Source organism: Corticium candelabrum, chromosome 11 (assembly GCF_963422355.1).
Source record: "Corticium candelabrum chromosome 11, ooCorCand1.1, whole genome shotgun sequence".
NCBI classification, from domain to species: domain Eukaryota; kingdom Metazoa; phylum Porifera; class Homoscleromorpha; order Homosclerophorida; family Plakinidae; genus Corticium; species Corticium candelabrum.
Window position 1 is genome coordinate 7,146,812 of NC_085095.1, and position 12,500 is coordinate 7,159,311.

The 12,500-nt window shown below is 41.8% G+C and overlaps 4 protein-coding genes across 4 annotated transcripts in view; all 4 read right to left on the reverse strand.

Annotated features, from left to right (window-relative positions):
• Positions 1-898: 898 nt before the first annotated feature.
• On the reverse strand, positions 899-5,052 carry LOC134187251 (protein NPAT-like). Its single transcript, XM_062655369.1, has 9 exons — positions 4,674-5,052; positions 4,461-4,603; positions 3,087-3,139; positions 2,703-3,024; positions 2,531-2,581; positions 2,396-2,465; positions 2,263-2,339; positions 1,078-1,129; positions 899-1,015 (listed from the first exon to the last, which is right to left on the reverse strand). The coding sequence occupies exons 1-9, from the start codon at positions 4,917-4,919 to the stop codon at positions 899-901; spliced, it is 1,131 nt and encodes a 376-aa protein (XP_062511353.1). The 5' UTR covers positions 4,920-5,052.
• Positions 5,053-5,166: 114 nt separating this feature from the next.
• Positions 5,167-7,487, reverse strand: LOC134186710 (forkhead box protein O-like). Its single transcript, XM_062654742.1, has 2 exons — positions 7,014-7,487; positions 5,167-6,948 (listed from the first exon to the last, which is right to left on the reverse strand). Exons 1-2 carry the CDS (start codon positions 7,296-7,298, stop codon positions 5,572-5,574), a joined length of 1,662 nt encoding a protein of 553 aa, XP_062510726.1. The 5' UTR covers positions 7,299-7,487; the 3' UTR covers positions 5,167-5,571.
• Positions 7,488-7,639: 152 nt separating this feature from the next.
• LOC134187064 (uncharacterized) lies at positions 7,640-10,600 on the reverse strand. Its single transcript, XM_062655181.1, has 5 exons — positions 10,355-10,600; positions 10,018-10,234; positions 9,274-9,340; positions 9,041-9,083; positions 7,640-7,918 (listed from the first exon to the last, which is right to left on the reverse strand). The coding sequence occupies exons 1-5, from the start codon at positions 10,435-10,437 to the stop codon at positions 7,714-7,716; spliced, it is 615 nt and encodes a 204-aa protein (XP_062511165.1). The 5' UTR covers positions 10,438-10,600; the 3' UTR covers positions 7,640-7,713.
• Positions 10,601-11,805: 1,205 nt separating this feature from the next.
• LOC134186955 (c-Myc-binding protein-like) overlaps positions 11,806-12,500 on the reverse strand; it is a 745-nt gene continuing 50 nt past the window's right edge. The window contains exons 2-4 of the mRNA XM_062655058.1: positions 12,371-12,443; positions 12,095-12,306; positions 11,806-12,017 (exon numbers count right to left, since the gene is read on the reverse strand). Coding sequence (XP_062511042.1) covers positions 12,006-12,017; positions 12,095-12,306; positions 12,371-12,443 — 297 coding nt within the window. The 3' untranslated portion in view covers positions 11,806-12,005. The remainder of the gene's footprint in view (positions 12,018-12,094; positions 12,307-12,370; positions 12,444-12,500) is intronic.

Consider the following 12,500-nt stretch of genomic DNA (forward strand, 5'->3'; position numbering starts at 1 on the left):
TACATGCAAACATGGAGGTGGGCCTGTGTGGCAGCATAATGAAATTGTAAATGCATGGAGCACTTGTTTACATAAATTAAAGATTCATCACGAGAAAGACCCTCGACATCGTTACTCTAGAAATGAGAATAGACCAGACATAGTTGTGTACAACTCTGGGTGTAGCTATGACCTTGCCGTAGCCATGGCTCATCCTTTCAGTCAAAACACTGTAAAGTAGGCAGCTTTAGAAGGTTTTGCTGCAGCAAGAATTGAAGGAATACAAAAAACAACAACTTGCCGGCAATACATCAAGCCTCAATTTCACTCCTCTGGTATTGGAACATTTTGGAACTTGGGGATCAGAAGCTACCAACTATTTATTTAAACAAACTAGCCAGAAGATCAAGAGAGATTGAAGGCTATACAAATGAAGCTGACTTTAGAGGTTTTTGGAGAAAAAAATGCTCAATAATCTCACAACGAAGTAACGCTAAAGTCATCCTCCACAAGCTGACTCGTGTCTTCCCTGGTGAAGTAGATGAGAACATATACAATAGAGACTATCAAGTAGCTTGCATTAAACTAAAGCTGAACTCAGTAGCTTGTTTGCATTTAGTGTTAGAAATGTAACGTAGAGTTTGTGTTTCAATAAATGAAATTAACAGACAGACAGACAGACAAAAGGGCAAAAGAGACACATAAACAGAGACAAACAGACAGACAGACAGACACCAGATAAACAAACACCTAAGCAACCAAACAAACACACACAAATAGACAACGAAACAGACACGTGACTACAAACAGACAAACAAGCAAACAGGCACATCCACAAGCAAATACACAAACACACAAGCACAAACGACCAACAGAAAGACACACAAACATAAACAAACAAATGGCACTCGAATGCAATCTACGATGCCTGAAAGCAACAGCACATACCTAAACCAAGCGTTGAAAATAAACTATGAAAGGCTGGATCGGACTCTGTTCGCTCCACGATGTTTGCCACAGTCTCACTACCAACAATCTAATACACGGATATCATCATTACATCTCATGTCACATAGCATAACTTGTTCACACTGAAACCTCAGCATTCCCGTCGTCTTCGGCGACAAAATCAAGACATCCATCACCCCCACTTCAAAATAAAGACAAGAGTTGAAATAGCAGACAAGTCAACGGTACATGAGAGTATTAGTGTCCACCTCACTCAATGTGTCAAAACAATATATCAAATATTGATCAACGACTTGGACTATCTGTTTGTCTGCCTGTCTGCCTGTCTATCTGTCAGTTTGTCTGTCCATCTGTCTGTCTATCTGTCTGTCTGTCTATCTGTCAGTTTGTCTGTCTGTCTATCTGTCTGTCTGTCTGTCTATCTGTCAGTTTGTCTGCCTGTCTGTCTGTCTGTCTATCTGTCAGTTTGTCTGTCTGTCTGTCTGTCTGCCTATCTATCTGTCAGTTTGTCTGTCTGTCTGTCTGTCTGTCTGTCTGTCAGTCTTTGTCCGTCTGTCTGTCTGTCTGACTGTCTGTCTGTCTGTCTGTCAATACATATATTTTCAAAGAACAACACTCCTACATTCTAGTCTGGCCCAAACGGCCGACACCATAATTTAACTATGTGCGAATGAAGAATGTCCCAGTCTTGCCAACTTTCTGCTAATTACGCTAGCATTACACCTTTGCAAAGCTACCGACATGTCTGTCTATCTATCTGTCAGTTTGTCTGTCTGTCTGTCTGTATCAAACTGTCCATCTGTCTGTCTATCTGTCTGTCTGTCTATCTGTCTGTCTGTCAGTCCATGTAACTGTCGGTCTGTCCACATGTCTGTCCGTCCACCTGCCTGCCTGTTTGTTTGTCATTTAGTGCAAATTACTCTGATAGTCTTGTCTGTAAATGTTCTCATCTATGGAAATTTCTTTCTCCAGAAACCTCTGAAATCAGCTTCATTCTTTGAGCCTTCTATGTCTTGTGATTGTTTGGCTAACTTGTTGAGATATTGATTCAGTAGTTGCTGACCCCAGGTCCAAAGTGTTCAAATACGAGAAGAGTGAAGTGGAGGCTTGATGGGCTACCAGAAATGTGTTGCTTTTCATATTTGTCTCTCTTCCTTTGTTCTCTTGTTGCTGCAGCAGACTCATCTTCTAAACTTGCCTTGCCAAAGTATCTTGGCTAAACAATGTGCCATGGCTATGTCCGTCTGTCTGTCTGTCTGTCTGCCTGTCTGCCACTTTAAATGCTGTCTTGCCACGACATTTACAACAAATCACCTTCCCAATCCTTCATTGATGTTCTGTGCCAGTCGTTCCTGCAGTTCCTTCGTTTCCAGCAAAGTGTCCAACAAGCACTACAACCAACAGCATTTGAACAAACCTCAACTATCCATCAACCAGCTGGCCTCACAGATATGTCAGTTGGTGCTTCACTCTCTAACACACCAACACTGAAGTCTTGTACAGTCACTTTATGAGGACTTTGTGAACATAATCAAACAACAAAAGGTTAAAACATAAGGTAATAAAAACGAGTAATACATACCTTGCTGATACAAAAAGTGATGCTGTCTGTTCTTTTCTCTTTGGTTTTGTGCTGAAATCGAATGTTGATTGTGTTAGCACACAAGTGTGCGTGCGTGCGTGCGTGTGTGTGTGTGTGTGTGTGTGTGTGTGTGTGTGTGTGTGTGTCACAGCCAACAAATATTCAAGTTCACCTCTTCCGTTTCGGTGACTTGTAATGCCCAGTCTTCATCTCTTCGATTACAACAACCTCACATGATGCATCTTCATTCTCCTTATCCTCAACCTGTTCAACATCACTAGAACCAACCCCAGCTTCCATCACCGTTGACGCCATTGAATCAGAATGAATCGAATCTTTTGCATCAAGAGAACGATTGACTGGTGGCGATTCCACCACACAGTCAGCAGTAGCAATGTCAACATGTTGCACTGGAGCTTTAGCAACTTGTTGAGACGATGAACGGCTCATGCTTTTTGTGAGCCGACTGTTGCGATTGGCTTGACGACTGCGAGCTAAAAGCCAATAGGAAATAGCTTGATTGATGTATCAGTTAGTAGAATGTAGGTGTACGTACCTCGTTGGTCTGAAGGTGGCTTAGAGTTGATTTGTGATAATCCAGTAAGGCAACTGTAATGATGTAATACAAAGTTGTTGAATAGATCAACCTAGCCTAACCATGCAGCTGTCTGTCTGTCTGTATGTATGTATGTCTGTCCATTGGTTTGTCTGTCTGCCCGTCTGCCTGTCTGTTTGTTTTCTGTCCTTCAGTTTGTCTGTCTGTCTGTTTGTCTGTCCTTCAGTTTGTCTGTCTGTCTGTCTGTCTGTCTGTTTGTCTGTCCTTCTGTTTGTCTGTCTGTCCTTCTGTTTGTCTGTCTGGTTCGCTACAGTACAAGCTCTAAAGGTTCATACTAAAATCTCTGGAGTTGCTGTTGTGGCCAGTATGACTTTATATACGTGTATGATATAAACAACTTTCTATATGATAGAGAGACATTCAACATTCTGTTCATTGACTGTTTGTTTAAATCTGATATATTGTAGTAGAGTAAGCTTCCAAATATAACAATCTGTCTGTCCGTCTGTCTGTGGCTGTCTGTCGGTTGCCTGTTTGTCTGTCAGTCCGTCCATTTGTTTGTCTATCTATCTATCTGTCTCTGTCTGTCTGCATAAAGTTAGCACTTGTTATCAGTAGAGTAAGCATCCAAATAAAACAATCTGTCTGTCTGTCCATCTGTCCATTTGTCAGTCCGTCCATTTGTTTGTCTATCTATCTGCCTGTCTGTCTGTCTGTCTGTCTGCTGGTCTGTCTGTCTGTCTGTCTGTCTGCCGGTTTGTCTGTCTGTCTGTCTGTCTGTCTGTCAAATTTTCATATATTTTTATACATCAAAGCTAATACAGGTGAAACTAAAGTAACTACAATTACAATTACACAAATAACGAGTAGCATTAAAAAGCTCCCCTACGGAGCCTACAAACCGAAATTTAGTTTACTGAATTGAAAGTTGAACAACATCTAGACTCTGGCCAGCTCTCTGTCCATACGTTACTCTCATCATCTTTCTAGCCAAAACCGAGGCATTGCAACACTGAAGTTGTACTGACAAACGTCTTCTCCAATGTGTCTTAAAATCTAAGGGATTGTTTCTTCCTTCTTCATCTCTATATAGTTTGGAAATTTTATTGAGGAACGTTGATGCTTCTTCTCCCCACCCACCAAAGTGCTCGAAAACTAGTGGAATAAGGGTAGGAGTGTCTGTCTGTCTGTCCGTCCATTGGTTTGTCTATCTATCTGTCTGTCTGTCCATCTGTCCGTCTGTCCGTCCATTTGTTTGTCTATTTATCTGTCTCTGTCTGTCTGTTTGTCTGTCTGTCTGTCTGTCTGTCTGTCCGTCCGTCCGCCTGTCTGTCTGTCTGTCCGTCTGTCTGCTAAATAACTCAACCCACTCACCGTACTTGTCTACAAACCGTCTCCAAACTGTCACACAAACCATTCAACACCACCTCCACACCCCGCTGCTTCACTTCAACCTCCGTCTGCCTATACAACGCATACTCTTCCAGCACCTGTTCCAAACTCTTCTCCGGTCTGACCTGCAATAAAAATAAAAAAAACAAAATAAATTAAGAAAAATAAAAAAAATGAATGAAATGCACGACTCACAATGTGGGTTGTGTTCCGAAAGAGTGGGCTCTCATTTACAAATGTTTCTATTGTTCGTTGGAGCTCAAATTTCTCGAGATAAGTGAGAATGTAGGCAGCCACGTCCACCTCGTACGGCATCTTTGACTTTTGATACCCGGATGTAGAGTGACTGTACAGTTGCATTGTGCTGTGTGTGCAGGACTGCGTGCGTGTGCATGTATGAGAGTGTACATGAAATGTTGTTATTAAAAAGAAATTATGCATTAGAATAATTAATTAATTTATTTATTTATTTTATTTATTTATCTATTATTTATTTATTTATTTACTTATTTATTAAATGTTTATTTATTAAAAACAAATAAAATTAATTTTTAAAATCTTTGTATTAAAATTTCAGATTTCACTACATATTTCTTGATTAATTAATTAGCCAACTTCATTGAGTATATACATTCATATCAACAACAGCTCGAGACAACAACGTGCACTCCAAAATCAGAGACAGCAATTGAAAGAATGATTCTGTACATTGTAAATCACGATCACACATTCACGTTTCTAGAAGAATCCATCTATACTAAAAATCATTAAATTTAATGAATTCTGTAGCTACACTACTCATCACCGTCGACACACAATGTATACATAGGTGCGTGTGTGTGTGTGTGTGTGTGTGTGTGTGTGTGTGTGTGTGTGTGTGTGTGTGTGTGTGTGTGTGTGTGTGTGTGTGTGTGTGTGTGTGTGTGTTAATCATCAAAGCATGTGACAAAAATAAACTAATAATCCTGCTTCTTGTCCATATATCTGTCTACTGTATCAACATCAGTATGCATGCTGATCTCTCCTACTGTCTATAAATGTGGCTGTTCAAAAATTGATGACCGAGTGTCACATTTTTAATAACAGTAAACAATCAGTGGACCCACTGATGTTCGTGGCTCCAGTTGCTGCCGTTAATGGTTGGTTGTGTTTGACCGTCTTCACGAAAATGATCGAAGTCAAATGCAAGTCCAGTTTCAAGCGGCAGCTCAGCACAAATGAGTTCTTCTAAATCTATGCCATTGAGGTCGTCTCTAAGGTGATGATGAGCATCTAGATTACTAGAATAGTGTTCACTAGAAGACTGACTCAGCCTGTAGCTGGTGTTCGGATACGAAGTGTTCGGATATGAAGTACTGCTGCACAACATGGGCGACAGGTTATGACTTAGTCTCATCGGTTCATGTTGGTAAGAAGTCGGCATGAGTGGATGGTAGTCGTTCGGTGATAGAGTGACACACGACCCGGAATATCCCCTGCAAGACGATGCCATAGTTGGCGACCAGCTCTGACTGTAATAAGGCGGTGGGTTGTATGGAAGTTGGTTCGGGTAATTATTAATATTCGGTTGGTTGAGATGCTGCCATGAGCCTGTACTCATCATGCACGGTTGGTGCCCGAAGGATTGCTTCCAGCTGGATTGAAGTTGATGTTGTGGGTAGATCTGTTCGGTGCTCACCGACCTGGTGAACATACAACGAGCATCGTCACCTTGTGATGCTCTGAATGGATGCCTGAGAGTCGGAGGTGTGCCGTGTGGTGTAGCAAACGGTGTACCAGATATCGGAGACAGAGATGGTTGAAAGGGTGCGACATATGTTGAAGGAGCCGGATTGATAGGCGCAGAATCAATCGTAATGGGTGGAAACGACCCATTCGGGTCCAACTCCCCATGCAATCCTTGATGATTCGAAACAGAAAGAGACGCCAGAGGGTCAGCAAGTGTAGCAATTTCCGACGCAAACAGAGACTGATCTTGATCATAGAAGTAGTCAGTCCCAAATTGCTCCGAAGTCCCAGGCAGTGGACCCGAGAAGGGGGCAGCATCGCCAAGAGGAGATGAGAACCCATCGTAAGGCGACGTCGATCCACCTCCAAATGTGGACGAATCCGAGTCGCAGAGAGACGACGGAGTGAGACAGTGCTGCGAGAAGGTCGCATCTGGATCCGCTTTCAATGAGGTGTAGAGCCTGGTTGAGGAAGGGGCCGGACTTGGGGCGGGGCTACCGGCTGCTCCTGCAGCTGTTGCAGTATCGATTGCTCCTTTAGAGCCCGAGCGGTTGTGCCTCCCTCTCCGCTTCGTTTCCGATTTATTACCACTCGAAGTCGCATCGGTCGACATCGCCCTGCGTCGTGCAGGCCGACCAGCCTTCGCATCGGGGTTGATCACCCACCAGGAGCTCTTACCCGGACCTTCGTTCGTGACGCGCATGAAGCGCGTATGCAGCGAGAGATTGTGACGGATCGAGTTCTGGACAAAGAAAATAAAGCGTGCAACACCCCGTGAGAACCAGCGCACGCACTCAACACAAATACCTTCCAACCGGCCGACGAGGTCGAGTCCGCTTTGTCTGCAAAGTAGGGCACGTTCTTTACCATCCACTCGTAGACTTGCGCCAGAGTGAGCCTCTTGTCGGGCGAGGAGAGAATAGCCTGCGTGATGAGCTCGGCATAGGACAGATTGCCCCATGGATTGCGACGGGAGGGAGGTTTTTTGGATGAAGACGACGCCCCCTGCTGGGCCTGCTCGAAATCTACAGGCTGCTGTGGTGGCCAGGTGCTCGAGCGGGAGCGAGGAGGTTGGGCATCATCTGCAGCCATTGGTTGAGGGTGGAAGCGAGCAGAGCATCAAGGGAGCGGCTGCACATGTACCGCAACTTCCTGATTTCGGAGACGCCCGCGGATGTTCGAGTCGAGTGTGAGTGTTGAGATGCGACGACGCTTTGTCCTGCAGTTGTGATGTCTCTGGCGTTGAGGGTTGTGTGGAGAGAACGCGCAGGGTATGGCAATATTGGGTGGGCGTTCCGCGGTTGGTTCCGCCTACCGCTTCACGTGCGTGAGTCTCGAGAGGATTGGCGGTGCGTTTCAACCAATGTCGCGCCGTTTCTCCTACATGCGTCTACTTACGCGCAACCAATCATGTCGAGGCACGAAAATAGAACAAGAACAGTTAGATTAGACCTCAATGTGTCACAAACATTACGTCATGCGTAGCGACCATTCATAGAATCTATTGTCATACGAATTCGGGCAGTCCGGCCTCTCTAAGTGTTTTCTCAACCATTCCAGCTGCAACAAACATTCTGACAATACATTTCCACATCTCCGCCTCCTCATTATCTTCATCTCGCTGCTGCTCGTGCTCTCTGTCGGCCGCTTGTGCGGCTGGCAGTGCGGACTGAGCGGTCGGATGGTAGAAATCGTAGATGTGCCCGCCAGTTCTGCCCACACATACAGAGAGGGACGCACATACACACACATCAAAACAAGCTCGGAATAGAAAGATGAGATGTGAGGGTGGAGACGTGGCAATCGATTATTCTTGTCACCTCGGGTTAGTGTCGAGATAAACATGCACTTATCGTTGGTTGATAGTCGAGAGGCATGTGAGGCATTTGTTGATGTTTGTGGTGCGAATGAGATGCGGCGTTTTTAATTTATTTGGTTGTGACTTGCCTAGGGTTAGGAACGGAGAGCAGTTTGGCCGGAAGTTGTGTAAATTGTCTGTGTGTCTGTCGGTACGTTTGTGTGTCTGTGTGTTTGTGTGTCTGTGTGTTTGTCTGTCTGTGTGTTTGTCTGTCTGTGTGTCTGTGTGTCTGTCTGTGTGTCTGTCTGTGTGTCTGTCTGTGTGTCTGTCTGTCTGTGTGTCTGTCTGTCTGTGTGTCTGTGTGTCTTTCTGTGTGTCTGTGTGTGTGTCTGTGTGTGTCTGTCTGTCTGTCTGTCTGTCTGTCTGTCTGTCTGTCTGTCTTTCTGTCTGTCCGTCTGTCTGTGTGTCTGTATGTGTGTCTGTGTGTCTGTGTGTCTGCCTGTGTGTATGTCTGTTTGTCTGTGTGCCTGTGTGTCTGTCTGTGTGTCTGTCTGTCTGTCTGTCTGTGTGTCTGTCTGTTTGTCTGTCTAGCTGCCTGCTAAACTGGTGCGACCCATCAAACTACAAACAGACAAATTCATGCATTTATCTCATTGTTTGTTAGTCTGTCTACAGGCCTGTCCGTCCTTCAGTCGTTCGCTTTGGCTTGTATGTCAACTTGTCTGTGCATTGTTTTACTCCATCTGGGAGTAAATTTGTCTGTCTGTTTACTTGTCTGTCCATCTTAATCAGTTAGTCTGTTGTATGTATGTATGTACATCTGTCTGTCAGTCTCTCATTGTGACTCAACATCATAGTATGACTAATGTATTGAAATAAGTCCTAGATATGCATCCCTGCAATCAAGAAAGCTTGTGCCTGACACAATCAGAGTAGCCGGTCAAAACCACATGCATCATTGCCACATCACTTCACCGCTTCCATTTCATCATTCAAGCCAACCATCAAATTTGCAATGGATATTGATATTGCTTACAGAGAATGTGGAAGAGGACAGTGAGCAGACAAACTACAACAATCTAAATAATACGATTATTAGTGTGTGTGTGTGTGTGTGTGTGTGTGTGTGTGTGTGTGTGTGTGTGTGTGTGTGTGTGTGTGTGTGTGTGTGTGTGTGTGTGTGTGTGTGTGTGTGTGTGTGTGTGTGTGTGTGTGTGTGTACTGTACTGTACTAGCCATGCAAACTGTTTATAATAAGCTACCACTCACCACAATTTGTGCATACACCATCATAGTCTAGTGGTGTGGCATCAGTCAACTGGTCATCAACAACAATCTGATAAAAAGATACAAAGTCAAAGTTAAAATTTTTTATAAGCAATAAATAAATAATTTGTTATTAACAAATAATTAACAATTAATAATTTATCTATTTATTTAGCTATAAACAATTTACCAGTTAACAAATTATTATATTAATTATATATTTTATTAACTTAATTAATTCTAAAAATGTGATTATTAAATAAACACTTTAGATAAACAGTATAATATTACTAATAATATAATATTAATACATTAATATCAATAATGTATTAGCATCTAATTTATAAGCCAATAAATATAAATCAGTAACTATATATTACCATCTACATATTAATACATTAATTAATATAAATCATAATAATATTATTAATACATTAATATCAATAAATCATTAGCATCTAATTTATAAGCCAATTAATATAAATCATAATAATATTATTAATACATTAATGTTAATAAATCATTAGCATCTAATTTATAAGCCAATTATTATAAATCAGTAATAATATCATTAATACAATAATATCAATAAGTATTAGCATCTAATTTATAAGCCAATTAATATAAATCAACAATTATATATATTTATCTACATATTAATACATTAATTAATGTATTGGCATCTAATTTATTAACCAATTAATATAAATCAGTAATTATAATTTAGTGCCAGCCTGAATTGCATACCTTCGGTGTCCTCGCCGACTGAAGCAACTGTCTGTATTCCGTACTCTGTTGTTCCAGAATGAGACGCAGTTGAGTAGAGAACCTGCCGATTTCCGTGTCGACTTTATCAGCTAGAGACCCGTCTAGCCTATCAGCGGCCTCCTCTAGAGTATCCATCGCAAATACGACTCCGGATTCTCCTTCCCTCTCAATTGTATAATCACCTGGCAAACTGTAACTACAAACCAAATCAACCAACTCAATCTCGACGGTTCAACAACATTTTCGCGTTTCAAACTTTCACGCGTACTGAACTGTTGCGCGGGAAGGTTTGAGACGCGTGTGATGACGCTAGTACAGTGATGGCTCGTTTCCGAATCTAGTTAGCTCGTCTCTGTCGATGTAAACACATTGGTCTGGTGCTGCACTGTGAAACTCCATGACACACCGGTACCTAGACAATTCAGTCAGCAATTAGACGTTGTCTAGCTGACTGATTCACTAGGCGATGACTGAAATAGTTTGACGTTTTGTCGTCAAATGGTGACTGAATATTGTTGTAGGTAATGTAGTGAGCATGTTGTCAGTACAATCACGTGACCAATGAATTGTATGACAAGTTACAGCATCAATTGCTGATAATTAATATTATATGTATGTAATATCAAATGCAAAAATAAATAAATAAATATAAATAGATAGATACCGGAAATGCAATATTGCAAATCAGAATGACACAATCCTTTCTGCAGATCAAGTTATATTATCTGGTCAGCCTAAAATTTGATTTCGTGAATATTAATTTTATCACGAAGATAATTGACGTTGCAACTGTTATGACGTAATTTGTTATTAGGATAATTAAATTTTAAATAATTTCAAATATTTAAAAATATTATTAACTAATATGTATACATACACATGTAATCAATACCATAAAGCATGCGTTTGTATATGATTGTCAGGTCAGGAGGAAGCATTCAAGTGGTTTGTTCTAACGCGCGCTAAGGTGGAGTGGTGTGGTCCAAAAATAACGCTCCAAGAGAGCATGGATACGGGGGCTCTTCAACAACTATACTTTCGTTTACCAATTACTGTAATACGTGGCTATGCAATGACCTCGGGGCAGCGCAAATAGCAATTAAGTTAGGATGCTATAATTTGCTATTAGTAGTTATAGTCACCTAGATATATTTTCAACAGTAACAATTTCATTGTTAGTAAAATAAAAGTAATAATAAAGTTTCGTGCAATCTTCAACTGTCGGGAGTACAGTTTTTGAAAGGTGGTTCGGCCATAACCGGATCTGATTCTACTACCCTGATTGTCTTCTAACTTGCTTTGTGTTTGTCAAAAGTTGTGGAATTCTCTTCCATGTAGGCTAGGAATAGTCTCTAGAGACTCTAATTTTAATTAAGCAGCGTCTACGGAAGTTCTGTTACAGTGTAGATGATATTTAGATCCATGTGTTCTAAAATATTAGATAGTGTTTCACTTAGACTGTCTAGTATGTGTGTTAGCGTAAATATTTCCATGTATGTGTACTTGGTACGGTACCCGTAAGATCGACCGCTGAGTTGAGGGTTTTCCGTAGTAAAAGAAATACAAATACAAATACAACTACAACTACAACTACAAATATACAATGAAGCAAAGCCGTGTATACGGTTCTGTAATAAAGGGTAGCCTTGGCCTCCCAGACCAGTGTAGCGCCGATTTTGACACTACACTGTACACTGATCTGGGAGGCCGAGGCTAAATAAAGGACGTAAAAAATAGAGTTTGAGTTTTGTGAGAGCGATCAATAAGTCTACCAACAATATCACAGTTGTTAGAAGTTACAGCTGAGAAGCAATAGTACACGAATATACAGGACTGCGACTTCAAATCTCCACAAAAACGATCGACACTCATCGACAAACATGTCACTTAGAACACACATTCTATGCTCAATAATCTACTCAATAAGCAAATCTCTTCATCACCACTCATCACGTCATCTCTCCATTTCACGTCTGCTCCTGTCACACAAAACATTTCCGTTAATCAGCCAATAAAATAATTAATTAATTAAATCCTCAATCATTGCCATTCGTACCCCTGACGCCTCTTGTACATCTAGCTGTTCGATTCTCGCCTTCAGTGCCGCGTTATCTTCCTCCAGCGACGCGTTCTTCGCCCTCAATTCGACGACCTCCTGACGCAGCTTCTCAATGTCATGAGTCTCCGGGTCGCCGTCATGAAGATGACGCTGAACGAATTCTAGAGGATTGGCTGGCTTCTCGGGCTCCTCATATAGTCCAACTAAGACTAGACCACCACACTAATATGTTCAATATGTTGTGATATGTAGAATAGAGTGAAAAGGCGCCACCTTTCGTGAGGACGTCCAACAGGCCGGCTTTTTCGAGATACTTGCGGAATTCTTCGCGCTTCGAGTCGACCGTCTGTTTCGAAAGAGATTACAACGTTCTAGACGGTCGGAGAGACGATTTATTGCTTAC

Bases quoted from the DNA above. Each gene is read 5' to 3' on its own strand.
- LOC134186710 (XM_062654742.1), bottom strand. From the start codon at position 7,298: ATGGCTGCAGATGATGCCCAACCTCCTCGCTCCCGCTCGAGCACCTGG. The intron at 6,949-7,013 runs GTATTTGTGTTG...TTCTTTGTCCAG, and splicing joins CCTCGTCGGCCGGTTGGAAG to AACTCGATCCGTCACAATCT.
- LOC134187064 (XM_062655181.1), bottom strand. From the start codon at position 10,437: ATGGAGTTTCACAGTGCAGCACCAGACCAATGTGTTTACATCGACAGA. The intron at 10,235-10,354 runs GTACTAGCGTCA...TTTGGTTTGTAG, and splicing joins TTCGGAAACGAGCCATCACT to TTACAGTTTGCCAGGTGATT. The intron at 9,084-9,273 runs GTGAGTGGTAGC...CGTATTATTTAG, and splicing joins TGGTGTATGCACAAATTGTG to ATTGTTGTAGTTTGTCTGCT.
- LOC134187251 (XM_062655369.1), bottom strand. From the start codon at position 4,919: ATGCATAATTTCTTTTTAATAACAACATTTCATGTACACTCTCATACA. The intron at 2,582-2,702 runs GTGAACTTGAAT...ATTCGATTTCAG, and splicing joins AAGTCACCGAAACGGAAGAG to CACAAAACCAAAGAGAAAAG. The intron at 2,466-2,530 runs GTATGTATTACT...ATGTTCACAAAG, and splicing joins TCACTTTTTGTATCAGCAAG to TCCTCATAAAGTGACTGTAC.